Source organism: Ochotona princeps, chromosome 29, assembly GCF_030435755.1.
Source record: "Ochotona princeps isolate mOchPri1 chromosome 29, mOchPri1.hap1, whole genome shotgun sequence".
In the NCBI taxonomy this organism is placed as follows: Eukaryota; Metazoa; Chordata; class Mammalia; order Lagomorpha; family Ochotonidae; genus Ochotona; species Ochotona princeps.
Window position 1 is genome coordinate 3421406 of NC_080860.1, and position 26686 is coordinate 3448091.

The 26686-nt window shown below is 59.4% G+C and overlaps 1 protein-coding gene across 1 annotated transcript; it reads left to right on the top strand.

Moving 5' to 3' along the window:
• ABCB9 (ATP binding cassette subfamily B member 9) lies at window positions 1–20390 on the top strand. The gene is made up of 12 exons (XM_058656727.1): window positions 1–176; window positions 4325–4996; window positions 9355–9469; window positions 9805–9935; window positions 10637–10842; window positions 11468–11665; window positions 12301–12429; window positions 13386–13574; window positions 13933–14106; window positions 15140–15299; window positions 17819–17955; window positions 19406–20390. Exons 2-12 carry the CDS (start codon window positions 4408–4410, stop codon window positions 19664–19666), a joined length of 2289 nt encoding a protein of 762 aa, XP_058512710.1. The 5' UTR covers window positions 1–176; window positions 4325–4407; the 3' UTR covers window positions 19667–20390.
• The last annotated feature ends 6296 nt before the right edge of the window (window positions 20391–26686 follow it).

Sequence of the window (26686 nt, forward strand, 5' to 3'; positions counted from 1 at the left end):
GCGTCCCGGCCTCCGCGCCCGCCGGGCTCGGCTCCGACCTTGCAGCGGCGCAGCGCGGGCGGGCGGCGCGGGGCGAGCTCGGCGCCCGCGGACCCCCGGCGGCGGAGCGACCCCACGCCCCCGACGAGCGGAGCCTGCGGCAGCCCCCTGGCCGCGGCCCACCTGGTGCCTCACAGGTAAGGGCGCGGCGCCCGGGACCCCAGACCCCGGACCTCCGCGGGCCTGGCGTCCGAGCCGGGCACGGGCCGGGGGGCGGCTGACCCCCTTCCTCGGTGTGAGGGGGCACCTCGCTGCAAGGTGGGCGCCTCCTCGGAGCCCTGCGGGCCCGTGCCCCGCATCCCTGCAGCATCCTCTCGGCGCCCGCAGGGCCAAGGTTCCATCTTTTTAACCCCTCAGACACCACCACCTCTGGGAAAATGAGGGGGGACGAGTGTTGGGGGCACCCTGAGCTGTCTTCCCCCTCAGCACTCGGCTTTGAGGGCTCCCCACCCCCCACGGCGGAGCCCTGGCTGTGGCCGTTGCCGAGGGCGGCCCTGGCCTGCTCCCAGGTAAAGCCGAGCCCTGGGTCTGTGCAGCTAGCCAGTGGGCCGTGGCCACCCAGCACCCCGAGTTCCCAAGCCAAGCCCCTGCCTTGTTCCTGGGCCTCCCAGGCATGCCGTGGGGCACAGGGAGGATCGTGTGGGGATGACTGCCTTCCCCCTTAACTCCTGGAGATGGGGTGGCTTCCATCCCTGTCTGCCCCCCACCCACTCCTAGACCCTGCACTGCCCAGCTGACCAGGCCACCGGGCACCTGAGCAACTTTCCCAAGTTCCTGAGTGAGCCAGTGCTGGCTTGGGAGGCAGGGTGGTGCCTGGGTACAGTGTTGGCCGGGCAGCCTGCCTCCGAGGACTACTAACCTGGCCTCGTCCAGTGCTTGCCGAGCTGTGAGTGGGCAGTGACCACTCTGGGTAAAACGGTGCCAGGATAAGGGGTACTTGGAGGTCACTTGCTTGCCTTAGTGACCAGCCTGGGCCCAGCCATCTTCCTCTGCTTCCACCCTGGGGACCCTCAGCAGGGTGGTGAGGTGGGACTGAGTGGGGCAGTGGCACCCATTGCTGCCCGACTTGGGGGCAGCTGGTGGTGGGGTGGTGAGGGCTGTTACCTGTGGTCTCCCAGCCTTTCTGGGCTAGCCTGACCTGCTGCTGGAGATGACCCGAACAGCGCCCCCTGTGCAGGAAGTAAGCTCTGGACAGGACCTTGGTGAGGATACCCCATCCCCGTGCTGGGCCCTGGGTGGAGCCTGCGGTGGCCTCCGCCCTGTAGTTTGTCCTTGTCCCCAGGCCGCGTGCATCACGGCTGCCCACAACCTGCGCTGCAGCCAACCCTGGGTGTATGGGGGGAGGGGCTGGGATGTGTCTTCAAGCAGCCAGGGGGTCCCCATCTTTCACTTCTCTCCAGTGCTGCCTGACAGCCTCATCCCCTTCACTTTCCTGCTTGGCTACTTTAAAAATAACGGAGTGGCATGTCCCTGGCGAGGACTGTAACCCAACCTCAGCTGGATTCCGCCTGCGGGCGCCTGTAGTGAAAGGGCCCAGCTCTTGGGGGCAGGAGCCTGGGTGCCACAGCCGCATTGCTTCACCTGCTGGGTGGGCTGAGCAAGCCCCCCTCCTCCCTCTCTGGGCTCTGCCTTCCCCTCTATAGTCTGCAGTGACTGAAAGGTGTTGAGTCCACTGAAGGCAGACAGCTGGATCTGCAGGTGGTGGCTGACCGCCGAGGGGATGGCAGAGGATCCTCCCTTCGCCCTGTGACTGGGGCCAGAGTCGGGACAGCTGGCCAAGCCCCTGGGCTGCTGTCCAGCCTCCAGGTCTCTGGCCATCTGCCCACTGTCCCACTTCTGGGTGCTGGGGGACCCCTTGTGCTGAGGTGGCTGCTGGGGTGGCAGGGCCTGGTTCCTCCAGCGCTGGCCTGGCCAGGCGGCCTAGGGGCATAGGGCCAGGAGCTTCCCTGTCCCTGGGCTCTGGCTTGAGCTCCCCCACTAGCAGGTTCCCTGGAGCCTCTGCATTGCAGCAGACGGAGCCTGTGCCGGCAGCTGAGGCAGGGCCAAGAGAGAGCGAGGGGCCACGGGGGCGGGGGATCTGACCGTCCCATTCCCCTGCCCCTGCCCGGGACCCTGCCTGGCCTGGCTGTCTTTGGAGAAGCTGTTGCTGACTGAGCCTCAACTCTGTGGCTGAGGTGCTTGGCTTTCATCAGGGGTTGTACCCACCCTGGAGAGGCTGTTGGGTAGGACTGGAGTTGTTGGCCTGGCTGTGTGACCCAGGGCAGGATGCCTAGCTTAACCTCTCTGTTTTCCTGTTTTCTCCACCGTAAGGCAGGGATCACTCCTGGATCAATTTCCTGGGATTTGTGGGTATTAACATATGTAAATCAGAAGGGTCATCACCGTCCCCATCCTCATCTTGCCCTGGGCCTGAGCAGGCACTGTGAGAGCGGAGGTGGCAGCCCTGGCCCGCACTGCCTGGCTCCCGCGCTGCCGTCCACACACTCTGTGATCTGGGCGTGTTTGGAGGCCTCAGGTTCCCCGTGTGCTAGAAGATGATGTCAGAGCTAGTTTCATTGTGAACCCATGGTGCGGTGTGTGGCACAGCCGGCCTGGAGGAGGTGTTGCGTTGCGTAACTCTGTGCGACTTGTAGTTATTGGATACCTGCTTGCGTCCCAGGCATGCAGTGAGCGGGTGAGGAGTCAGGAGCCAGTGGCCTCCACCTGCAGCCGCAGCTGGCTGGTGTCTGGACTGAGTCTCTCTGGGTCCTGCCGTCCCCAGCCGTGCCATGGGAGAGTGGGAGGTTCTGCTCCCTTCCCTGGGAGAGGTCAGGCCCCAGGTGGGCAGAGGCTGGCGCAGCTCACAGATACCCACCTGAAGACTCTGGGGTGTCCCTGAATCACCTCAGAGCACTTGCTCCCTGCCCCACCCCAACGCCAGCAGGAGGTTGCACTCTGGGATGTACCTGGCCCCATGCCGAGCGCACTCCCAAACCCAGACCGCCACACCCACTTGGCAGTATCCCTGCAGCCTGGTCAGAATCCGCATTCAGAAAACCACGGGGTGAAAAGACAGATTCTGGAAACTTCCAGGCAGACGCAAAAGTCCCCGAGTGTCCCTGGGCCGTGCACCTACTCTCAGCCTCCGTGCCGTCTTTTGGTCTAAGGGGTCAGGATCCTTATGCGGTTGCCGATAAGCCTGATTGGGAGATGAGCCCTGATCAGGTGCCCGGTGTATGCGGTTGATAACAGCCCACAGCCGTTATCATGCGTCCAGCATGGTGCCCAGGCTGGCACAGTCTCCCCTGGTAGTTCTGTGGCTGGGGCGGCAGGTTTGGAAGGAGCTAGGCGAGGCTGGGAGCGCGGTGACTCCACACTGAGCTCCGTTGGTCTAGACGTGCCCGTGAAGTTGCCTGGATTTGCTCCCCACGCCTCTGCTTCTCCAACTTCAGGGCTCTGCCTCCTGCCCCAGGACACTGGCACCATCTGTCCCGCCTGTACAAACCCTATTCAGCCACGTAGCCCCATAGTGCCCACCCCCCAGTCTCACCCCAATGCCACCATCCCGGTTGCTCTGCCCTGCCACCCACCCCTTGGCACCCTCTCCTGCACCCTGATTTCTCAATATCCTTTAGCATTCCGTCACCCCTGTGGGCTCTTCCTCATCTCCAGGGCCAGGACCTGTGGGGTCTTGTTCCACTGTTCAGTCCCTGACACAGAGCAGCCTCCAGTGCCTGGCAGGTGCCCAGTGTGACGTCCCTGGCAGAACCCTGTTTTAAACAGAACCTTGGTGGCCCCATAGGAAGTTGGCACTCTCTCTTTTTTATTATTTTTAGATTTATTTATTTTTATTAGAAAGTCAGATATACACAGAAGAGGAAAGATAGAGGAAGATCTTCCGTCCACTGGTTCACTCCCCAAGTGGCCGCAATGGCCAGAACTGATCCGATCCAAAGCCAGGAGCCAGGAGCCTCCTCCGGGTTTCCTACATGGGTGCAGGGTCCCAAGGCTTTGGGCCGTCCTCGACTGCTTTCCCAGGCCACAGGCAGGGAGCTGGATGGAAAATGGAGCTGTCAGGGTTAGAACTGGTGCCCGTATGGGATCCCAGTGCATGCAAGGCGAGGACTTTAACTGCTAGGCTAACGTGGTGGGCCCAGCCCTCTCCTTTTACAGGTGACGCCCGGCCCTCTCCTTTTACAGGTGACAAAACTGAGGTTTGGAGGTGGTGAGCAACTTGCTCCAGGTTACGGGCAGCCCATCCCAACCTGAACCCCTGATCCCAATGCCCACTCTTGCCCCGCTATAGATTGGACCTCACACACGGACCATGGCATCCTCGCCCCCGTGAGCCCCAGCTGCCCCACGTGCCGCCCACCGCCAGCCAGCAGGATGCGGCTGTGGAAGGCGGTGGTGGCGACCCTGGCCTACGTGAGCCTGGACGTGGGCGTGACCACGACCATCTACGTCTTCAGCCACCTGGACCGCAGCCTGCTGGAGGACATCCGCCACTTCAACATCTTCGACTCGGTGCTGGACCTGTGGGCCGCCTGCCTGTACCGCAGCTGCCTGCTGCTTGGGGCCACCATCGGCGTGGCCAAGAACCGCGCCCTGGGTCCCCGGCGGCTGCGGGCCTCGCGCACGGCCATCACCCTCGTGTGCCTCTTTGTGGGCACCTATACCATGGTCAAACTGCTGCTCTTCTCCGAGGTCCGCCGGCCCATCCGAGACCCATGGTTCTGGGCCCTCTTCGTGTGGACGTACATCTCGCTGGCCGCCTCCTTCCTGCTCTGGTGGCTGCTGGCCGCCGTGCGGCCGGACGCCGAGGCCCTGGACGCCGAGGCCGACGGCTTCCCCGCCGAGGGCCGGCCTCCGCCCGAGCAGGCGTCCGGGGCCACGCTGCAGAAGCTGCTGTCCTACACCAAGCCTGATATAGCCTTCCTCGTGGCCGCCTCCTTCTTCCTCATCGTGGCTGCCCTGGGTAAGTGAGGGCGCTGCGTATCAGGCGGGCGTGGGCACCTGCTCCTCCCTCCCTGGATTTGGTATTTCTCTCACACAGTTCGTGTATTACATTGATATGGAAAGGTAGACATCTAGGCTTTGCTCCTGGTGTTCCCCTGGTTACTTTGCCACTTGCCCAGAGCTAACTGTGGGGCAGGTTTCTGGAAGCTTCCAAGAGGGCAAGGAATCATGCCCTCACCCCTTTTTTCCTTTTCTGAGGTGTGTGTGTGGTGTTACCCCATGCAGCTAGGAGCAAAAAGAACTCATTGCTTCTCCCACATTTCTTTTTAAGCTGCATTTATTTACTTATTGGTTTGAAAGGCAGAGTGCCAGCTGGTTCGCTCCCCAAATGCCCATGACAGCCATGACTGGGTCAGGCCCAAGCCAGGAGCGGGGAGCTTCACTGGGTGTCCCCTGTGACTGCAGGGACCCAGAGCACTCAGCCTCCTTCTGCTGCCTGCTGGGCACGTTGGCAGGGAGCTGGGTCGGAAGTGGAGCAGCAGAGACACGGACTGGTGCCTGTGTGGCATGCTGACACCACAGGCTGCATCGTCATGCCAGCCCCACTTCCCCACCTTGTACGCACACTTCGTGTGTTGCTCTGATCTCTACCAGCCAGCCCTCCTCCTCTTCTCGGCTGCCACATTACCTGCCGTGTGACTTTCCGCATCCCCCTCAGAGGGTGCCCCTTTCCTGTGAGTGCTGCTGCGTCCACAGGGCACATCCCTGCTGTGGGGCCGCAGGCTGGAAGCACCCGGGTGTGTTGTCCATAGCGAGAGGGAGCGCTTGTGCAAGGAGCCACCGTGGGGGCCGTGCACTGAGGGGGCCAGGCGTTCCTCCAGCAGCAGGGGCAGAGGCCTGGGTCCGGATCTGGGCCTGGATGCTGAGCACCTTCCTGGGCCCTCTCTGGAGAGGGGGACGTTAGTCCTGGTTTGACGGTCTTGCGCTGCCTGAACAAAAGCAGGAGTGGGTCTGGGTGTGGAGCTGGGAAGGTCACAGTCAGCATGTAGAGCTACCCTGATTTTACATTTTCCACTAAAATGGACGGAGCCTGGGGGTGGAAAGGAAGCCCTGATGGTCTCCGAAGAGGCAGGTGAGGGGCAGCAATGTAGTGTAGCAGATAAGGGCGCTGCCCTAACGCTAGCACCCCACGTTGGTGCTGCTTCAAGACCCTGCTACTCCGTGTCTGATCCAGCTCCCTGCTCCTGCGCCTGGGAAAGCAGCAGAAGACTCCTCCAGTGTTTGGGTCCCTGCCGACGTGAGGGAGACCCAGAAGAAGCTTCTAGCTCGGGCCAGTGCAGCCATTTAGGGAGTGAACTAGCACACAGAAGCTCTTCTCTCTTTCAAATAATTTTTTTAAATTTATTTTATTTTTATTGAAAAGTCAGATATACAGAGAGGAGGAGAGACAGAGAGGAAGATCTTCTGTCTGATGATTCATCCCCCAAGTGGCCACAACGGCCAGAGCTGAGCTGATCTGAAGCCAGGAGCCCAGAGCTTCTTCTGGGTCTCCCACATGGGTGCAGGGTCCCAAAGCTTTGGGCCGTCCTCGACTGCTTTCCCAGGCCACAAGCAGGGAGCTGGATGGGAAGCGGAGCCGCCAGGATACAAACTGGCACTCAAATGGGATCCCGGCACATCCAAGGAGAGGACTTTAGCCACCAGGCCACTGTGCCAGGCCCTCAAATAATTTTCTTAAGAATTAATCTCCTTGTTTTAAAATATTTATTTTTTTGTTGGAAAGACAGATATACAGAGAGAAAGATCCTCCATCTGCTGGCTTACTCCTGAAATGGTTGCATTAGCTGGAGCTGAGCTGATCCAAAGCCAGGAGCCAGGAACTTCCTTCGGGTCCCCCATGTGGGTTCAGGAGTCCAGACACTGGGGCCATCTTTATCTGTTTTCCCAAGTGCATTAGCAGGGAGCTGGATTGGAAGTGGAACTAGCCAGGTCTTGAACTAGTGCCCACATGGGATGCTGGTGTTGCAGGCGGCAGCTAAACCGGCTTGCCACAGTGCCGGCCCCGAGGCCGCTATTCCAGCAGGCCAACCTTAGTCTCCCTGGCTGCCTGGGGATGTGGGGCATTGTGAGGATTCAGTGAGATAAAGCATGAGGCCTGGTGGGCTTTAGATGCCGTCAATTTGTCATTGTTTTCCAGTCTAGAAATATTTAATACTGTCAAGGTTTCTCTGTACTTTTATAATCTTAAAGAAAGACAGGGGCCTGGCACAATAGCCTAGTGGCTAAATTCTTGCCTTGCAAGCCAGGATCCCAGCTGCTCCACTTTCATCCAGCTCCCTGCTTGTGGCCTGGGAAAGCAGTCGAGGACGGCCCAAAGCCTTGGGACCCCACACTTGGGTGGGAGACTTGGAAGAATCTCCTGGCTCCTGGCTTTGGATCAGCTCAGCTGAGGTCATTGCAGCCAATCGGAGAGTGAGCCAACGGACAGAAGATGTTTCTGTCTGTCTCTCCTTCTCTCTGTATATTTGCCTTTCCAATTAAAAAAAACGTCTAGTGTGATGGCTAGTGTGATGGCTCAAGCGGCTAATCCTCCGAAAGGCAAGCACTGGTATCCACACTGACGCCGGTTCATGTCCCAGCTGCTCCACTTTGGCCTGGGAAAGCAGTGGAGGACGGCCCAAAACCTGCCCCACTTCCGTCTCTTCTTCTGTCTGCAAATCTGCCTTCCAGGTAAATGAAGTTTTAAATGATATGTTTATTATCATTGGAAAGACAATTTGTAGAGGAGCTACAGAGAGATCTTCCATCCGCTGCTTTACTCCATAAATGGCCGCAACACCTGACGCTGAACTGATCTGATGCCAGGAGCCAGGAGCTTCCTTCAGGTCTCCCCTGCAGGCACAGGTCCTGAAGCCTTGGACCATCCTCTGTTGCTTTCCCAGGCCACAAGCAGGGAGCTGGATGGGGTCTTGTCAAACCCCACTCACACAGCTCCCATCCCACCAGGGTGAAAACTGGAATCCTATGGGGTCCCGCAGTCACCCCCTCCTGCCCCCACAGTGACCTGACCTCGTCTCCCACTCCCCAGCCTTGCTGTTCCATTTGTTCCAGCTACACCGGCCATTGCAGACGCCGGCATGGAGTGACAGGCTGCCGGGGGCAGGGGCCGAGGCAGGGCAAATGAGAGCCGTGTGGCTCTGGGTGGAGGTTTGCCGGTGCGTGGGGGCTCTGTGCATGCCTGGTAGGAGCTAGCGTAGCGCTCTGGGCCACATTCCCCACGTCCTTGTCTTCTGGGTGGGTAAACCAAGGCAGAACCCATAGCTGTGGCGCTAGAACCCAAGGAGGTCACCACCTGTCGATTTCCCCAGCAAGTCCAGCAGGGGGCACCAGAACCCCGCGGATTGCTGCTATCCAGCCATGCAAGCCAGCCCTGGGCGAGCTGGCCAGGGAAGGCCTGGCCAGTGGAGTCATTGGCTGACTTTTCCTGAGCACCTGCTGTGGGCCCAGCCTCAGGCCAAACTCTGCCCAGGGACACAGCTGCAGGATAGCGTCCCTTAGAGGCACAGCGGCCCGTATGCCCTGGCCCACTGGTGCCACAGGCTGTGTCATTAGTGCACGGCAGAAGTGTGTGGTGTTGTTAATGTTGTGCTGAGGTCTGCTGGGCTCTGCCCCCTGGCCCCTGGGTCCTCCAGAGGTAGCTGACTTGGAGGAGAGCGCAGACCCCTCCCTTAGGTTCCAATCCACTCTGCCCCCAGCGCTCCCTCACTCCCCAAAGCCCTGCCTTCTCATGAGCTTGCGCAGGTGACCAAGTTTCAAACAGAAAGCCCAGGGGATGCCTCCAGAAGGCAGTGGGTGGGGCAGAGAAAGGGACCCCGTATTGGAAGTAGCTTTGGGTTTTTATCCCCACCCTTCACACTTGACCTTAAGCCTGCTGCTATAGGGAAGCCTTAGACGGGTGGGGAAGGAGTCGTCTGGCCGGCTGGACAGGGCCCACCCAGAGGCTGGGACGACTGCAGTAGGCCGGCTCATGATGGAGCCAGAAATGAGTGTGGCCCACGGATCCAGCAGCTGGCCTCTGCGCCCTCTGCAGCAGGCCTGACGTCCTGCCTGCCAGCCCCTGGTCAGCTGCATGGCCTGGGCTGGCCGTGGCCTCGACCTTACTCTCATTTTCCGTGCAGAGCAGGGGAGCACCAGGTGGGGTCCTGCTGCCGAGGGATGCAGCGCATGCGGGGGGTTGGCGCCCTGGCTGTGGGCACTCTGAACCCTGCTGCCGAGGGATGCAGCCGCATGCGGGGAGTTGGCGCCCTGTGGGGGCATGAGCAGAGGTGGGCGCCCCGGCTGTGGGCACTCTGAACCCTGCCTGCCCGCCTCCCCCAGGAGAGACTTTCCTGCCCTACTATACGGGCCGTGCCATTGACAGCATCGTCCTGCAGAAAAGCATGGAGCAGTTCAGCGCGGCTGTCACCGTCGTGTGCCTGCTGGCCATCGGCAGGTAGGCAGCCCGCCAGCCCACATCCCGTCCCATTGCCCCCACCCAGGAGGAAGGGCTGGGATCCCTGGTGGACCTGGCCCTCAGCCGCTCACCATGGCAACTCGCTCCTGTCGCTGAAGCTGGGTTCAGCCTCCCCTTCCCAGGTGTTTGCCCAGCAGGAATGTGGCCTAAGTGAGGGCCTCGTCCCTGGAGTAATGGGGGCCTGGCAGGCAAACTTGGGTCCTTCGCCCACCCTGGGCCCCTGTCCCCTCACAGAGTGAGCTGCCAGGCCAGGCCCCGAGGGCTGGGGGGTCACTGTGGAAGGCCACACTGTAACGTCTCTCATCTGCAATCAGCTCGTTTGCCGCAGGTACCCGGGGCGGCATCTTCACCCTGGTGTTCGCCAGACTCAACGTGCGCCTGCGCAGCTGCCTCTTCCGCTCGCTGGTGTCCCAGGAAACAAGCTTCTTCGATGAGAACCGCACAGGTGAGTTCTCCCCAGGGGCTCCATGGTCTCCATGGTCTACCTCTGTCAAGTTCAGAGTGGACACGCCCTGTGGCCTGGCCTCAGACCTGCAGCTTTGTTATAGGCTGAGGCACCATCAGACCCTGGCCAGGCCACCCAAGGTCTCCACAGGGCCAAGTGTGCCCCGGCCTGTGGCCAGCTCATCTGGACCTCAGCAGGCAGACACTGGCCAGGGCGGCAAAACACAGCATCCAGCTGGGACGCACGCACTGGGCTGGCCAGCTTGGTCTGAGTCTTGGTCCCTCCACGCGCCGACTTGGCCGCTCTGAGCTTCTCTTTTCCCACCTGTGGAATGGACCAATACTGGCCAGCACCTCAAGGTCAGTTGGGCGCTGTCAGCCCAGTGTCGGCACGAGGGGAGAGGGGATCTGCCCCTTCCCCTCCCGTTCTCTTCCAGCCCAGACTGTAAGGGACAAGGAGAGTCCTCACCCTCCCCAGAAAGAGTGCACATAGCCTCGAGGGCTGGCCCCTCAGCAGCCCTGGGCCTGGACTGCTGCCACTCCCGGAGGGGACCTGTGCAGCTTCCCGCAGGTGCTGGGGCAGCAGGGCCCAGGGTGGCTGTCTCAAGGGGCTGCCCAGGCGGAGGGGAGGTCCGGGCTGCCAGCGCCTCAAGCTCCCTCAGGGACCCCCTTGCACGTGGGCCTCACAGCTGGGCGTTTCAGGTGACCTCATCTCCCGCCTCACCTCGGACACCACCATGGTCAGTGACCTGGTGTCTCAGAACATCAACATCTTTCTGAGGAACACGGTCAAGGTCACGGGCGTGGTGGTCTTCATGTTCAGCCTGTCCTGGCAGCTGTCCCTGGTCACCTTCATGGGCTTCCCCATCATCATGATGGTGTCCAGTGTCTACGGCAGATACTACAAGGTAGGCACCCCCACCTGGCAGCACCCACACCTGGCCCAGAGAGCGGGGCTGGCAAGGCACTCTGCTGGGCGCAGTCACTCATGAGCTCATGCTGGGTGCCCCTGGCCTGCAGAGCAGGGATGACGGAGCAGCAAGGAGGAGGATACAGGGATGCTGTAGCAGGTGAAGTCTCCACCAACAAGGGCTGCTGCTCCAAGTCCCTGCTGCCCCACCTGCGAGCCAGCTCCCTGCTGATGGCCTAGGAAAGCAGCAGAGGTCAGGCCAAGTGTCTGCCTAGCTCAGAGGAGAGACCCACAGGGGCGTCAGCCTGGCATTGGGGGCGAGAACCAGCAGGTGGAAGATATTTCCTAGAAAGCATTGCCCCAACCTGCGTGGTCTGGGGAGGCTTCCCTGGGGTGCTGGAGCTGACCTCATCCTCAAGCCCCACCCCTGGGAGATGGCCCCTTCCCCGAGAGCCTGCTCGCTGGAGGCGCCTGCCGAGCTGGGTCACCCCCTGTTGCTTGGGCCCCCCAGGTAGAGCTGGCAGCCACTGGGGATGGAAGCGGCCCTCAGGCTGACAGTAAGCCGACAAGGAGACTGTCCTGGTTTGGGGTCTCCTTCTCCTCGCCCCGCTTTCTGCCCATAGAGGCTGTCCAAGGAGGTCCAGAACGCCCTGGCCAGAGCCAGCAACACAGCCGAGGAGACCATCAGTGCCATGAAGACAGTGCGCAGCTTCGCCAACGAGGAGGAGGAGGCCGAGGTGTACCTGAGGAAGCTGCAGCAAGTGTATAAGCTCAACAGGAAAGAGGCAGCCGCCTACATGTACTACGTCTGGGGCAGCGGGGTACATGCTACCAGATGCTGGGCAGGGGATCTGGTGGGGGAGACCCCAGACCCAGGACTCAGGCCAGTGCCCGTCTGCTGCTGTCAGGCCGCAGCTCCTGCTTTGCCCAGCTCAGGCCCTCCCCGCAACCAAGGAGGGGATCAGGCTGTGCCCCAAGGGCAGCTGTGCCCCACCATAGTCCACCTGCTCTGTGAGAGCGTCGGGGACGGCGAGGATGCACTGAGCCTGGCAGGGCCCTGCCTCCCCACCAAGCACCAGCCAGGAGAGAAGGGGCCGCAGTGCCTCCGTCTCAGGGGCCTGAACCTCAGAGCCGCCTGTCCTCTTGCAGGGGGCGCCTCTGGAAGCTGGCCCTGGTGTGAGGGTAGAAGGGCGCTCTATCAGGGAGGAAGCAAAGGGCCCCTGGACACAGTCCTTCCCTCAGGGGATGTGGGTGGTGAGGTGGACACCTGAGCATCCCGCTCTGCTGTGTGACCTGAGCTGAGTCACTCCAGCTCTCTGCATTCAGGGATGGCATGGGCATGCCAGGGCGTTGGGAAAGGCTCTGGGGAGGATGTCCCTGTAGGGGTGGCTGGGGGTGGTCAGGCTCCCAGGACCGGGCCCACTGACCCGAGCCCTCTCACCCCCTCGGCCCCCAGCTCACGCTGCTGGTGGTCCAGGTCAGCATCCTCTACTATGGGGGCCACCTCGTCATCACAGGACAGATGACCAGCGGCAACCTCATCGCCTTCATCATCTATGAGTTTGTCCTGGGGGACTGCATGGAGGTGAGGGCGGCCTAGGGGTGGGGTGTCCCTGTGGTGTACACCTGGCATCTGAGCCCACAGGGGCGGGGCATCTGCCTGAGCTTACATCAGCTCTGGGGCTGCCTGCAGCTGTCAGGTGATGCGACCATAGTTGTGCCGCCAGGAATCCTCGCCTCTGGAACACTTCGGGGGCATGGATGTGTGTCACAAGGCATCCCATGCAACCAGCCTCCCCCACAGTCAGGGTGTCCCGTGCAGGTTGCCTATCCCACGGTCAGGCGTTAGGGAAACATGGCTCACCCATATCCTAGAAGTGGCTTGGCTGGCTGTGAGATTTCACGCAGGATTCCAGGAGCAAGGGGGCCCGAGAGGGATTAAGCAGATGGCAAGCCCAGCCGGGAGGTACAGGCTGGCCCCCGAGGCTGCTGCCCAGACCTGCAGTGTTCACCTGTGACTACACACATGCCAGTGTAGAGATGGGACAGGGAGGGAGGGAGGCCCATGCCGGGCCACGGGAAGGGCTGTGAAGGGCAGACTGTCTGCCCAGGGTTGACAGGCACAGTGGTGGGTGATGACAGGAAGCTCCCTTGGTTGAGGGACTTGACATCCTGGATTCAGATCCACAGACCCATGGCAGGATGCACAGAGGGCTGGCGAAAGGGGCCGGGCCTGTGGGGCCTCACTGTAAAGCCTGCAGCCGAACAACCAGGCCCTTCCCACTCTGCCACATTCCTGCTGCTCCGCTTCCCTTCCAGCTTGGGAGTGGGGCAGGAGAGTGAGTGGCGGGGACACTCTGACAGCCAGCGCACCGCCTGGCATCACCACCATCTCTTAGTTTCCTGTATTGGTGGGAGTGGGGTCCCTCCAGGACCCCCAGAACTGCTGCTTTGCCCAGCCCCTTACCCCTCAGCTCCCACAGGTAGTGCTGGGTGCCAGAGGGCGGGCAGGCTAGGACCCTGTGTCTGCCCCGCCTGCAGTCCGTGGGCTCCGTCTACAGTGGCCTCATGCAAGGCGTGGGCGCAGCCGAGAAGGTGTTTGAGTTCATCGACCGGAAGCCAACCATGGTGTATGATGGAAGCTTGGCCCCCGACCACGTGGAAGGCCGCGTGGACTTTGAGAACGTGACCTTCACCTACCGCACACGGCCCCACACCCAGGTCCTGCAGGTGAGGCGGGACCTCAGGGCTGCCTCCTCTGACCCTCGTCCGCCTCCTCCACGCCAGTCAGGGGCGCCTAAGGCGGGGCCCCTGGCTCGTTGCAGGAGGTTGGGCACCAGCTGGGGAAGACAGAGCCATAGCAGATAATCCCAGAGAAGAAGATACCCAGGGTGCTGTCAGGGGATGTCTGCGGAGTCAAGGAGGGCTTCTCGGAGGAGGGGGCTGGAGTGGAGACCCAGGAACCAGTTGGGCAGCTGCCAGGTCCAGGGTCCTCCAGAGGTGAACGATCCAGGCCCAGCAGCCCGGGGTGGCCTGGGAGGAGCACCCCTGGCCAGTGACTGGCACTGGAGCGCCGTGTTCCCCACAGAATGTCTCCTTCAGCCTGACCCCGGGCAAGGTGACAGCCCTGGTGGGGCCCTCGGGCAGTGGCAAGAGCTCGTGCGTGAGCATCTTGGAGAACTTCTACCCCCTGGAGGGGGGCCGCGTGCTGCTGGACGGCAAGCCCATTGGCGCCTATGACCACAAGTACCTGCACCGGGTGGTAAGTGGTGGCCACACAGGCCGAAGCATTCTCACCAGAACAATACCTCCCAGGGCAAGCGATAGAACATTCTGGCAGCTGGAAGCCCCTTCACCCAGGAGGAGGGCGTCTTCTTTTGCCCATGGTTCTTACCATCTCTGTGCCCGGCTTGGACTTCCACTTGATGCAGCATGGAAAAGGATGCCGAGAGATGGGCAGGTGCTGTGCCAAACACAGGCAGGCCTAGACGGGCAGGGCCCTGTGGCTGCTGCGTCCGCAGTGCTAGGCCGCATTGGGTGCTCACCCTGGGCGCACACAAAGGGCGCAGGGGCCTGCAAGCACTGCAGACTGCATGGAGACCCTGTCGTCTTTGGTGTCAGTCTCCTGTGGGTGCCAACAGACAACTGTATTTGTCCTTTTTTTTTTTTTAAGATTTATTTATTTGAAAGTCAGGGAGATCTTCCTTCCTCTGCTGGCTCACTCCCTCTCTGCACCAAACCAGAGCCAGGAGCCTGGAACTCTAAGTGGAGCTTCCATGTGGGCTGCAGGGCCCAAACACTTCATCCTTCCTCCGCTGTGTTCCCAGGCACACTAGCAGGGAGCTGGATGGAAAGTGGAGCAGCCGGGAGTCCAGGCCCTGCCTCAGGAGCGAGGCTGGCCGCCGGGCCACAATGCTAGCCTCTCATTCATGGCCTGCTTCTCGCATAGCGATGGAGTTCCTGCCTGGCCTCTCCTCCCGGCTTCTCCCCAACCCCGCACTACCTGTCTTCTCCCCATGGTGGTGATACAGAGCTTGCTCTTGAGCCAGGAACTTGGCTTGGAGCTAGGCTGGAGCCTCCATATGCACGGCCTGCAGGAGGGGGCCCAGAGGGCTGGCATGAGGCCACCGATTCTCTGTGGCTCAGGCAAGGGACGCAGCGCACGCAGCCAGGCCCAGATCTGGTTTCAGACCTGAGGCCCCTGGCGCCAGCCAGGCCCTGGCCCGCGAAGCTGCTGGTGACATCCGGCTTGACACTTTCCTGGCGTTGCCTACCCTCCTGTTCTCTTCCCCCAGATCTCCCTGGTAAGCCAGGAGCCTGTACTATTCGCCCGGTCCGTCACAGACAACATCTCCTATGGCCTGCCCGCTGTGCCCTTCGAGATGGTGGTGGAGGCCGCCCAGAAGGCCAACGCCCATAGCTTCATCATGGAGCTCCAGGATGGATACAGCACAGGTAGGGTCAGCACAGCTGCCCTGTGCCAGACAGGGATGCTGGGGCTCCCTCCCTCGGGCTAGGCCGCACGCTGCACCACCTCCTAGCCCTTCGTGGAGTGAAGTGGTGATTTTGAAGGCAGCTCTTGGGGTTGGTATGGAAGTGCAGTGGGTAAAGCCACCACCTGCAGTGCCAGCATTCCATGCGAGTCCCTCCAGCTCCCTACACATGACCTAGGAAAGCAGGAGAGCATGGCCCAGGTTCTTGGATCCCTGCACACACTTTGAAGACCTGAAGGAAGCGCCTGCCTCCTGGCTTCTGCCAGCTGTTGAGCTAGTGATGAACCAGCAGATAGATGGAAGATCTCCCTCTCTGTCACTTGCCTTTCAAATAAACAGATCTTAAATAAAAAACCAAGGGGCCAGCACTGTGACTCAGCAGTCTAATCCTCCACCTGTAAGCACTGGCAGCCATAGGGCGCCGGTTCTAATCCCGGCAGCCCCACTTCCCATCCAGCTGCCTGACTGTGGCCTGGGGAAGCAATCGAGGACGGCCCAAAGCCTTGGGACCCTGGGAGACCTAGAAGAGGTTCCCGGCTCCTAGCTTCAGATTGGCTCAACTCTGGCTGTTGCGGTCACTTTGGGAGTGAATCATCGGACGGAAGATCTTCCTCTTTGTCTTTCCTCCTCTGTGTATCTCACTTTCCAATAAAAATAAAGTCCTTTAAAAAAAGTTGAAAAAATTAAACTGATAAAAAACAAAATAAAAGCAAATCATTAAAACACAGTACATAACCTAAAGGGAGCTGTTAAGTGACATTAGCATATTCCCGATGCTATCAGCCATTACCTCTGTCCTAGCCCCTCGTTACTAAAGTAGTTGTCGTATTAATTGTTAGAATCAGTTGCTTTTATAATAGCAAATTAATATTTTTAATTTGGTGAGCTAAATCATACAAATGTATGTAGTCTGTGGAATGTTAATCTGACAATAGAATTGTATGTACCCGATGTTATCTGACATGACATTTGTAAGAGGTATACTTTTGTTTACTTCAGGCTAATTAGCATGTTAGTATTTCTTGCATTCTGAACTTCTGTGGTGAGAATTCCTAATATCTACTCTCAGCATTTAAAAATATATTTATTTATTTTTATTGGAAAAGTAGATCTACAGAGAGAAGGAGAGACAGAGAGAAAGATCTTCCATCCATTGTTTCACTCCCCGACGACCATAACTGAGGCGATCTGAAACCAGGAGCCAGGAGCCTCTTCTGGGTCTCCCATGCTGGTGTAGGGTGCCAGGCCATCCTCTACTGCTTTCCCAGGCTGCAAGCAGGGAGCTGGATGGGAAGTGGAGCAGCTGGGACACAAACTGGTGCTCCAGTTTATGGCATCCCAGCGCGTACAAGGCGAGGATTTAGCCACTAGGCTCCCGTGCTGTGTCCTGGGCACTTTCTTTGAAAAGGTGTGTTTATTTGAAAGAGACTCTTCTGCATCTGCTTGTGCAATCCCTAAATGGCCGCAGCAGCCGGGACTTGGCCGGGGCAAAGCCAGAAGCCAGGAGCTCCTGCCAGCTCCCCCACGTGAGGGCAGCGGCCCGGGAATTTGGGCCTTCACGCACTGCCTTCCCAGGCGCATCACTGCGGGGCTGGGCTGGAGCTGAGCAGCTGGGCTCCAGCTGTTACGGACTGCAGGTGTTCCCAGCTGCGCACCAGGCCGGCCCGTAGCCTCTGTGAGCTCACAGCATGTTAACTGTCCCCTGTGTGAGCGCTGTGTCGCCCCAGGCTCTTCATCCCCTGCATTGTTTCTGAGCTGCGGAGAGCCCAGCACTTGTCTGCTTTGACAATAAAGTGGAGAACAGACAGCCTGTGGGAGGCTGGTCCCTCCTCCCCCACCAGATCCCTCCCCTTGCTGCTGCCCTGTGTCCTTCTGGGTTTTAGTCCTCCTGCCTCATCCAACCCTTAGACCAGACGTGTGGCTGCTTCTCCTAAGCGCCCTGTTGGGGAGCAGCAGCCTCCCCGGGCCTTGTGGCTGCCCAGCTGTATGAGCCGCCAGTGTGTAGGTCCTTCTAGGCGACCTTATTCCTTCCTTCATGAGCAGTGGGAGTTGGTGATGTCTGCATTTTCCCTGGGGTGCTTGTTTCTGTGCGTTGGCCGTACCGTGTGAGCTGGGCGACCCCTGCCCTGCTGCTGTGTGTGCAGCACGTGCAGGGAGGGATCTGGGAGCCGGTACTGGCTCAGCCTGGCAGAGCCTGGCCATGCCTCACAGCCCTTCTCGGCCAGCTGCAGGCTCTGCCGCCTCCATCCGCTCCAGGCAGGGCATGCAGTCCCCATGGCCTCACCAGTGTGATGGGTTAGCAGTGGGTTCCAGCAGGAAGTGTTGTCTTTGTACCCATTTGCGTGTCTCCCATGGAAGCGATGGAGCCGTTGGGGTTGTCAACCAGCCCCCTCGGAACCCTTCCCTGGAAAGCCCAGCTCCCCAGTGGCAGGGGAGGCCCAGCCTCACCCCCTGCTCATGGCCGTGTGCCTGCACCTCCAGAGACCGGGGAGAAGGGCGCCCAGCTGTCAGGCGGCCAGAAGCAGCGTGTGGCACTAGCCCGGGCTCTGGTGCGGAACCCCCCTGTCCTCATCCTAGATGAAGCCACCAGCGCGCTGGACGCCGAGAGCGAGTACCTGGTGAGTGACGGGGTCAGTGTGTCCTCAGCCCCTCTACCCAGCAGGTGGGGCAGGGAGAGGGGGGTCCCTGTAGCCCAGCCTTGTGCCAGACAGAGCCGAAGCCCCATGCTGGGCCAGGGAGCGAGGCTGGAAGCCCCTGGCCTGCAGCTGGAGGTTGCGTCCTTGAGCTGGCCTCATCCCTTCTCTGGTCATGGTCAAGAGGGGCACTTCAAACAGCTTGTGGCAGAAAGGAATTAGCGGATGAACACCTTCATGAAATTGCATGCACATGGTTGTTTTACTTGTACTAACTCAGCAGTTGTCATGAACTAATGAAATCAATGCTAGCTTCACTATTGCAAGGTGTTCATCACAGTGCACCCTGGGAGCAGGTGAGAGGGGCTCCATGGGAACTCTACTTCCTGCCTCGCTGACTTTTAAACCCAAAATCCATGCATAGCTTTTTTTATAATATACATTTTCGTTCTTCTTCTTCTTCCTTTTTTCAATTAGTTGCTCATTTGAAAGGCAGAGTTCTAGAGAGAACAGGCATCTTCCATGCATTAGTGTACTCCCTGAATAGTTGCAGTAGCCAGAACTGAGCTAGTCTGCAGCCAGGAGCCAGGAGCTGCTTCTGGATCTCCCATGTGGGCACAGAGTCCCAAGCACTAGGACCATCCTTTGCTGCTTTTCCAGATGCCTTAGCAGGGGGCTAGGTCAGAAGTGGAGCAGCCAGGACTCAAACCAGCGCCCGTACGGAAAGCTGGCACACTGTGCCTGACCCTGTTTTTGAGAGCTGGCTTAGCCTTGCAGGTGAACGAGGCATGTCGCAGGGCGCCCTGAGCCCGCTGCCCGTTTGCCTGCTGTCCATCTCCGGCAGCGTAAGGCACGGCTTGCCACTTTGCACTGTCTGGCCCTTGTTTCTTTGTTTCGCTGAGTTGCTGCACTTGCTGAGCAGATGCGCGCTTCACCCAGGGTTCCTCTTGGTACTGCCCTGCTGTGTGGATTTGGACAGAGACAGGAAGTCGCATGCCCAGTATCAGGGTCACACATGGACAGGTTCACGCCCGAGCTGTGCCCTGGGGCTGGGCCTTTGAAGTAGAAGCAGACCGCTGGAGCGGGTGCTGAGCTAGAAGTGCTGCAAACGTAGTTTCAGTCCATGTGGCAGATGGGGATGTGGAAGGACACAGGCGGGGCGGAGACTCGGCCGTTGGTGCCCCGCCTTGGTGTGGGCGGTGAGCAGCGGCCGGGGCCAAGGGATGCTGGGCCCGTGTTCACTTGCTGAGCTTTGGATGGCCATGCCACCAGGCTAGACAAGGGTGAGAGAAGCAACCGGAAGGCCAGAGGACCAAGGGGAGGGGCCTGTGCCCTGAGTACCGAGCCCTGGCCAGGTCCTGTTCTGACTTGAGCGGGGTGGTGGACAGTGAGGCCCCAGCCAGCGCCCCGCCAGCACTGCCTGCTGTCCCTGCAGATCCAGCAGGCCATCCACGGGAACCTGCAGAAGCACACAGTGCTCATCGTGGCACACCGGCTGAGCACGGTAGAGCGGGCACACCTCATTGTGGTGCTGGACAAGGGCCGCGTGGTGCAGCAGGGCACTCACCAGCAGCTGCTGGCCCAGGGCGGCCTCTACGCCAAGCTGGTGCAGCGCCAGATGCTGGGGTTCGAGCCCGCCTCGGACTGCACAGCGGGCCGCACGGAGCCGCCAGGCAACGGATGTCTCAAGGCCTGAGCCTGTCCCTGGGCGCCGCTTCTCCTGGGGCTGGGAGGGGTTCTCGCCTGTCACATGTGTTTGGGCAACTCCTCACCAAGCTTCCCTGCTGCCCTCTGCACCCTGGAGGGAGACCTGCCATGCCCTCCGTGTGTCACTGCTTCCTGCATCTCGCCCCATCCCAGCCTGCTCCCCGCACTGCCAGGAGCCCCGACCCGGCCCTCCAGGGGCTCCGAGCCAAGCTCAACAGGGCTCCCTTCTTACACCAAGGTCTCACCAGGGTTCCAACTGCTTGGTTGGATGCTGCCCTGTCAACTCCTAGGTTTCAAAGCGTTGTTCTTTCTTGGGAGTAGCAGTGGGCAAGTTCACCAAGATGTGCTAGAAACTCCTGAGTCAGGGAGGCTCAGTGGAGAACGAGACTCCCTCCTATGGCGAGGTGGGGATTCCCGCCCCAAGAGGGTAGCAGAAACCGCACTCTGGGCCCCCCCTTCCCAGCGCCCCGAGGCTGGCCAGGGCTGGGGGGGGAGCAGCAGGGGGAGGGGTGCCCTTCTTGAGGCCCCCTCTGCCTGCCAGTCGGAGCCAGTCTCACTGTGAACCACCACGAACCTCAACAGCGGAGGGGCTGGCCATGCCGGGCAGGGTTGCTGGGGTGCCCGCAGCCCTGCCTCATCCCCACCCCATCTCCCCCTGCACCGGCTGGCAGCCCCCTCCCATGCTCCCCCGTCCCCGCCCACTGCTCTGCTATTTGGGAGGTCTGTGTGGATGTTTGCGAGACGTGTTTCTCCTCTGGGTGATGGGACGGTGGCACGAGATGTTGGGAGAACCCCCGACCAATAAAGTGTACTACCTCTGACCCTCGACCTCTGACCTCTGCCTGGGTTTTTTTCTCCTGGACCTGGTTATCCTCCCAGCCCAGCCCAGGCTACTTGCCTCCAATCAGGGTGGCCTTCTCTAGGCCCAGGAGCCCCTGTGCCTCCTGGGGTCCCCAGGCCCCAGTCAGGGTGTAGAAGCACGTTGTAGTGTTTCCATGTTTCAATTACTAGCACGTCACACTGCATGTGTACTGTAGGGCCAGCTGTGTAGCTGCTTCCTGCCACCCTGCTTGTCCTTAGGGCCTAGGACCTACCTGGAGCACCTGTTCAACCTTGGACGCTCAAGCTTGCTCCCTGAGAAAGCCATTCTGAGAGTTAGAGTGAGTCCCTAAGGCCCGGCACGGTAACCTAGCAGCTAAAGTCCTCGCCTTGCACTCACCATGATCCCATATGAGCACTGGTTCTAATCCCGGCAGCTTCACTTTCCATCCAGCTCCCTGCTTGTGGCCTGGGAAAGCAGTCGAGGACGGCCTAAAGCCTTGGGACCCTGCACCCACATGGGAGACCCAGAAGAAGTTCCTGGCTCCTGGCTTCAGATCGGCTCAGCTCCAGCTGTTGCGGTCACTTGGGGAGTGAATCAACAGACAGAAGATCTTCCTCTCTGTCTCTCCTGCTCTCTGTATATCTGACTTTCCAATAAAAACAAAACAAAACAAAAAATCTTAGAAAAAACAAGTGAGCCCCTGGCCGGTGTTTTGTACCCAGTTGTACGGAATTTTCACAGCCACACCCCGGGACCCCCTTTTAGCCACCTGTAAGCTGGTAAGCAGAGGGCTGGAGCTGTGACACGGTAGGTCGAGCTGCTGCTTGCCGCACCAGCCTCCTGTGTGAGCACTGGTTCTAGTCCTGGCCGCTCTACTTCTCATCCAGCTCCCTGCTGATGATCCTGGGAAAGCAGCAGATGAACCAAGTGCTTGCCCCCATCTCGACATGGAGCTACTGAGGCCCTCCTGGCCGTCACTGCACCCGTACCTGGTGTGTTTCCCTGGATCGTCCCCAGTGTCTGTTTTCCTTGTAGCTGTTGTAGTGGGTGCAGAATGGACAGAGGGGACTTGGAAAATTGTCTTTTTTTTTTTTTTTTAAGATTTTATTATTATTGGAAAGTCAGATATACAGAGAGGAGGAGAGACAGAGAGGAAGATCTTCCATCCGATGATTCACTCCCCAAGTGACCGCAACGGGCCGGTGCGTGCTGATCCGATGCCGGGAACCAGGAACCTCTTCCGGGTCTCCCACACAAGTGCAGGGTCCCAAAGGTTTGGGCCGTCCTCGACTGCTTTCCCAGGCCACAAGCAGGGAGCTGGATGGGAAGTGGAGCTGCCGGGATTAGAACCGGCACCCATATGGGATCCCAGGGCGTTCAAGGTGAGGACTTTAGCTGCTAGGCCACGCCGCCGGGCCTAAATTGTCTTTTTTTTTTAAAGATTTACTTATTTTTATTACTTATTTTTATACAGAGAGGAGGAGAGACAGGAAGATCTTCCGTCCGATGATTCACTCCCCAAGTGACTGCAATGGCCGATGCTGTGCCGATCTGGAGCCAGGAGCCCAGGTCCTTGTCTGGGTCTCCCACGTGGGTGCAGGGTCCCAAGGCTTTGGACCGTCCTCCAAAGCTTTCCCAGGTCACAACCAGGGAGCTGGGTGGGAAGTGGGGCTGCCGGGATTAGAACCAGTGCCCATATGGCCATATCCTGGCGTGTTCAAGGCGAGGACTTTAGCCGCTAGGTCACAGCACCAGGCCCGGAAAGTTGTCTTGTTTTAATTACCTTTTGAATCTCCATTTTGAGAAAGATCTTCCAGCTTGTGGCTCACTCCCCAGATGACTGCAGCAGCCAGGGCTGGTCCAGGCTGGCCAAACATTCCAGCTAGTCACGCTTGTCGTGGTTTCCCAGCGGACCAGCAGGGGGCTGGGTGGGAAGCTGAGCAGCTCTGCAGTCCTGGCCGGCTGGTAACAGATGGGGGGAGTGCGAAGGCAGCAAATACAGCAACCCTGCTGCTGTCACAGGCCTTGGGCTTAGAGGGAATGCCCCATCACCCGGCAGTCATGCAGGGAGACCCAGGAGGAAGGCAGAGAGGGCCGGACAGGAGGGAGACCAGTCCAGGGGACAGTGAGCGCCCAGAGGACCTGTTCCCGTGTCAGCGTCCAGCAGACCTGTCCCCAGGTGAGTGCCCAGCGCGGGCCTGTCCCCAGGTGAGTGCCCAGCGAACCTGTACCCGTGTGAGTGTTTTGCAGGAAGGAGAGGATGGATGTGAGACTGGCTTCAGGGACACCAATCCCAGGCAGCCGTACAAGGCCCCCAGCTCAGCAGGACCTGTTTGGTTAAATGGCCTCCCCTACTTACCCTGAAATTTGCAATTTACATCAATTGATTTGATATTTTATTTTGTTTGAAAGACACAGTTTCAATCCACTGGGGGCATTCCCTACAATGGCTTGGGCGCATGGCTATAACTGGGAGCCGAGAGCTCAATCCAGGTTCCCTGCAACTCCACCCTGCCCCACTGCACCCTACAATCTCCCAGGGGCTGCTTCAGCAAGAAGTGGGACTCAATAGAGCCAGGAATGGTAGCTCAGCACCGTCCTGTGAGACATGGAGGGGTCACACCCAGTGGGCCCCAAATTCTGAGTGCCTGTTGAATGGGGCACAGCACTGTGGGGGCATAGTCATGCAGTTCTAACTGGGCCTATCTCCACCCAGAGCTCCCCGTATGGCCAGCAGGTAGCTGAAGTGATGGGGTGAGGAGGCAGGGCCTTGAGCTGCTGGCTGGGGCTGAGGCAGGGCCTTGCATGCAGCCCAGGCAGCACTTGGTGACATGGTTGAGACCACGGTCAGCGACTTCATCCATTAAATATGTATATGTGAGAATGAACTTTATTATTCCTTTTTAAATGTTTAAAATGTATTTATTTGAAAGTTACATAGAGAGGAGAGACAGAGATCTTCCATCCACTAGTTCATTTACTGCAGAGCCACAACAGGATGCGCTGGGCCAAGCTGGAGACAGGAGCTTCATTCAGGTCTCCCACAGGAGCACAGGGACCCAACCTGCTTTCCCAGGCTATCAACAGGGAGCTGGATAGGAAGTGGAGCAACTGAGACTCGACCAGTGCCCATATACCATTGTTGCAGGTGGCAGCTTTACCCATCACACCTTGGCATCAGCTCCCCCAGTAGTGTCTTCACTGCTGTGCCAAATGCCCTCGGGACTTCACAAACGGATGAGGCAGCTGCCACTAGGACCTCTACTTGTCCAAACAACGGAGCAAGATGGTGCAGCCTGCCAAAGGTGCTAGCACAAAGTCACAAGCTGCGGGCTGAGGCCAGGCCTCCTGGACGGGTACCCCAGCCCGCAGGCTCATCTGCTCTCCTAGTTCCTGCCCGGGTCCCCTGCCACTCTGCTCTTGCTCTGTCCTTTCTGGTATGTCGTAAAGGGCCACCATTGCCCTTGCACGCTGGGATGCTGCAGGCTGCTGAGGAGCCACAGGGAAGGACTGAGATGGGACACGTCCCCGTGGTGTCTCCCGGCTGCTTGTTGTCCTTTCTGTGGAGCAGGAGGAAGTTGGTCGTGGAAGAGCTGAGCCACCCACGGGCAGAACTGACAGCGACCGACTGCCGTGATGGCGTCTTCCATCTCAACTGCTCACCAGGAACTCCGCGAGAGCAGGTGCTCAGCACACACTGAGTGCTTCCTGTGCTTTGGCACCCCACTGTAGGCTCCCCTGAGTCCCATAGGTGATGAACCCCAGAAGGCGAGGGGAGAGCAGTGGGTACCCTGGGGGTGAGGGTGGGCTGAGGAGCCCCCGGCTGAGCTGGGATCTGGACCATGGGGAGGTCCGGAGGGACTGGCTAGGCTGCCTTGGGACAGGAGGACAGGGAAAGTTGAGTAGAGTTCCTGTAAAAGTGATGTTTCCCAGTGACTCAGCAATCCCACTGCCAAGTGCATTCCCAGAGGCGCAGTTGCACGGCCCACAGAGCTTGTGTGTGAATACTCCTGACAGCCTGGTTCCCAAGACCCGAGAACCGCAAATGGCCCCTATGCTGCAGTGGGACAGTGCAGAGGAAACCAGGCTGTGTGCAGGCAGCGCACGACTGTCATGCAAAGGGAGGAGTGTGGACAAACCCTTGTATACAGGTGGCGCTCTGTATACAGCTGGTCCTGTATATGCCACTGGCCCTGTGTATCCACAGAACCTGCTCCCACTGGTTCGTTCAGCCAACAGAGCATTGAAAATATTCTGAGAATATCGTGCTCATGCCAAAGGGTGGTCGTGCTCCTCTGAGGGGTTGTCCCAGCATCGCAGCCATGTGCGCAGCAGGCAGAGTGGGGGACTGTTCCATGCCACGTGGGCAGGAGGGGTGCACAGGTGGGTGCAGATAATGCACCGTTTTGCAGAAGAGACTGGTTCCCCTATGGGTTTGCTATCTGCAAGGCGTCTAGGGAAACCAGTGCCCCGTGGATGCCCCGATTAGACACAAATGATGGACATTTCAAACGTAGGTAAACCCTGGCAGCATGAACGAGGCAGACACGGAAGTTCTCCTCGCTGAAGATTTTAAAATTTATTTTTTTGAGAGTCAGAAAAATGGACAAACAGCTCCCGCCAACAGGTCACTTCCCACATGTCCGCAACAGCCACTCGTAACAGTGGGGTGCACAGAGGCCGGGAGCTGGGGCTCAGGCCACTCCCCAACCTGGGCCCTCGTTGGCCTCCCAGAGTTGGCCTCAGCACAAGCTGGAGTCAGCCCCGGCTGCATCCATGTGTGGACACTGCTGTCTTTTTTGTGTTTTTAAGGTTTATTTGTGTTTATTTGAAAGGCCGAGTTAGAGAGAGGGAGAGAGACACACAGAGACAGGAAACAAGAGGGAGATGTTTCATCCACAGCCTCGCTCCCCCAATGGCCTTGACAGTTGGGCTGGGCCAGCCGGGAGCCAGGAATTCCATCCGGGTCTCCCGTGTGATGACAGGAACTCAGATCCTTGAGCTGCCATCTGCTGCTTCCTGGGCACATTAGCAGGGAATCGGATCAGAGGCCCCGAGTAGCCAGGTATGGACCCATGTGGGATGTGGGCTTAACTCATTGTACCGCAACAGCTGCCCCAGGACTGTCTCGAAGCCAGGGGTCATGCTGGTTACATTGCAGAGACACTTCTATTGATAAAGGCTTGCTCGTTTCTTTGAAAGGGAGAGTTATGGAATAAGAAAAAGAGAAGAAGGGAAAGCCTCCATCTTCTGGTCTAATCCCCAGATGGCTGCAACGGCCAGGGCTTTGCCAAACCAAAGCCAGGAGCCTGGAGCTCCTTCCAAAGCTTGCCCACTGCCAGGCACAGGGCAGCCAGGACTTGAACTGACACACTTCTGCACATCTTGGGTGGTGGCCCAGTCTGCTGCACCACAGTGCCAGCCCTGCAGGCTTGCTTGGCACTTACAGGGGGTAGCTGCGTCCTTCGTGGATCTCACCCCAGAAGGGGGAGAATCAGACCAGGAAGGGGCTTGGCTATTGGGGCAGGCAACAGAAGCAGAGGGGTGGATACAAGGGAGAGACAGGCAGAGGAGGGGACCGGAAGGGGCGCAGGAAGGCAGGGGGCCTGTGAGGGCACAGGGAGGTACTGGACTTGTCCGAGACTGGAGGGCGTTGGCACCTTCGGAGCAGGGCACAGTTCTCCGGCGACAAGGCTCGATGTGGAGAGTGTGCTGGACAAAGGCCAGAAGGACAGTGCCGGGCCCAGCTCCCCAGGGTGTGGGTGAGGAAAGGCGGCCTCCAGAGAGGCCGTGTCCCCCAGGATGTCCTGCTGTCTGTAGCCAGGAGCCTTGCGAGCTGGGAGCATGCTGCGAGAATCGGGGCCACCAAAGCCTGCTGGAGACCTGCGGCCGGGGCCTGGCCTAAGAGCCTCACGGGACATGCCCAGGGCAGTTACTGCTCTAACAACCCTGACTCAGAGCTGTGAAATAGGCTCTGCCCCTGCCCTGCCCTGCCCTGCCCAGGCCTGGCCAGCTGCCAGATGTGAGCTGCCTGACCCCTGACCCCCAGTTGTCCAGCTGTGTGGGACAGCCATCTGGAGTAGAAGGTGAGGTGGGAGCTCATGTGCGAGCCAAGACGGCGACCGAGGCTGGTGCTGCTCCTTCCTGCTCATTTTGTTTGTTTTTCTATTTATTTGAAAGATAGAG

What these genes read in the sequence shown, in the direction of transcription:
- ABCB9 (XM_058656727.1), top strand. Translation starts at nt 4,408, where the DNA reads ATGCGGCTGTGGAAGGCGGTGGTGGCGACCCTGGCCTACGTGAGCCTG. An exon ending in CTTCGATGAGAACCGCACAG is followed by an intron (nt 9,936 to 10,636) that starts GTGAGTTCTCCC and finishes TGGGCGTTTCAG; the next exon opens with GTGACCTCATCTCCCGCCTC. An exon ending in TCCTGGGGGACTGCATGGAG is followed by an intron (nt 12,430 to 13,385) that starts GTGAGGGCGGCC and finishes CCCCGCCTGCAG; the next exon opens with TCCGTGGGCTCCGTCTACAG.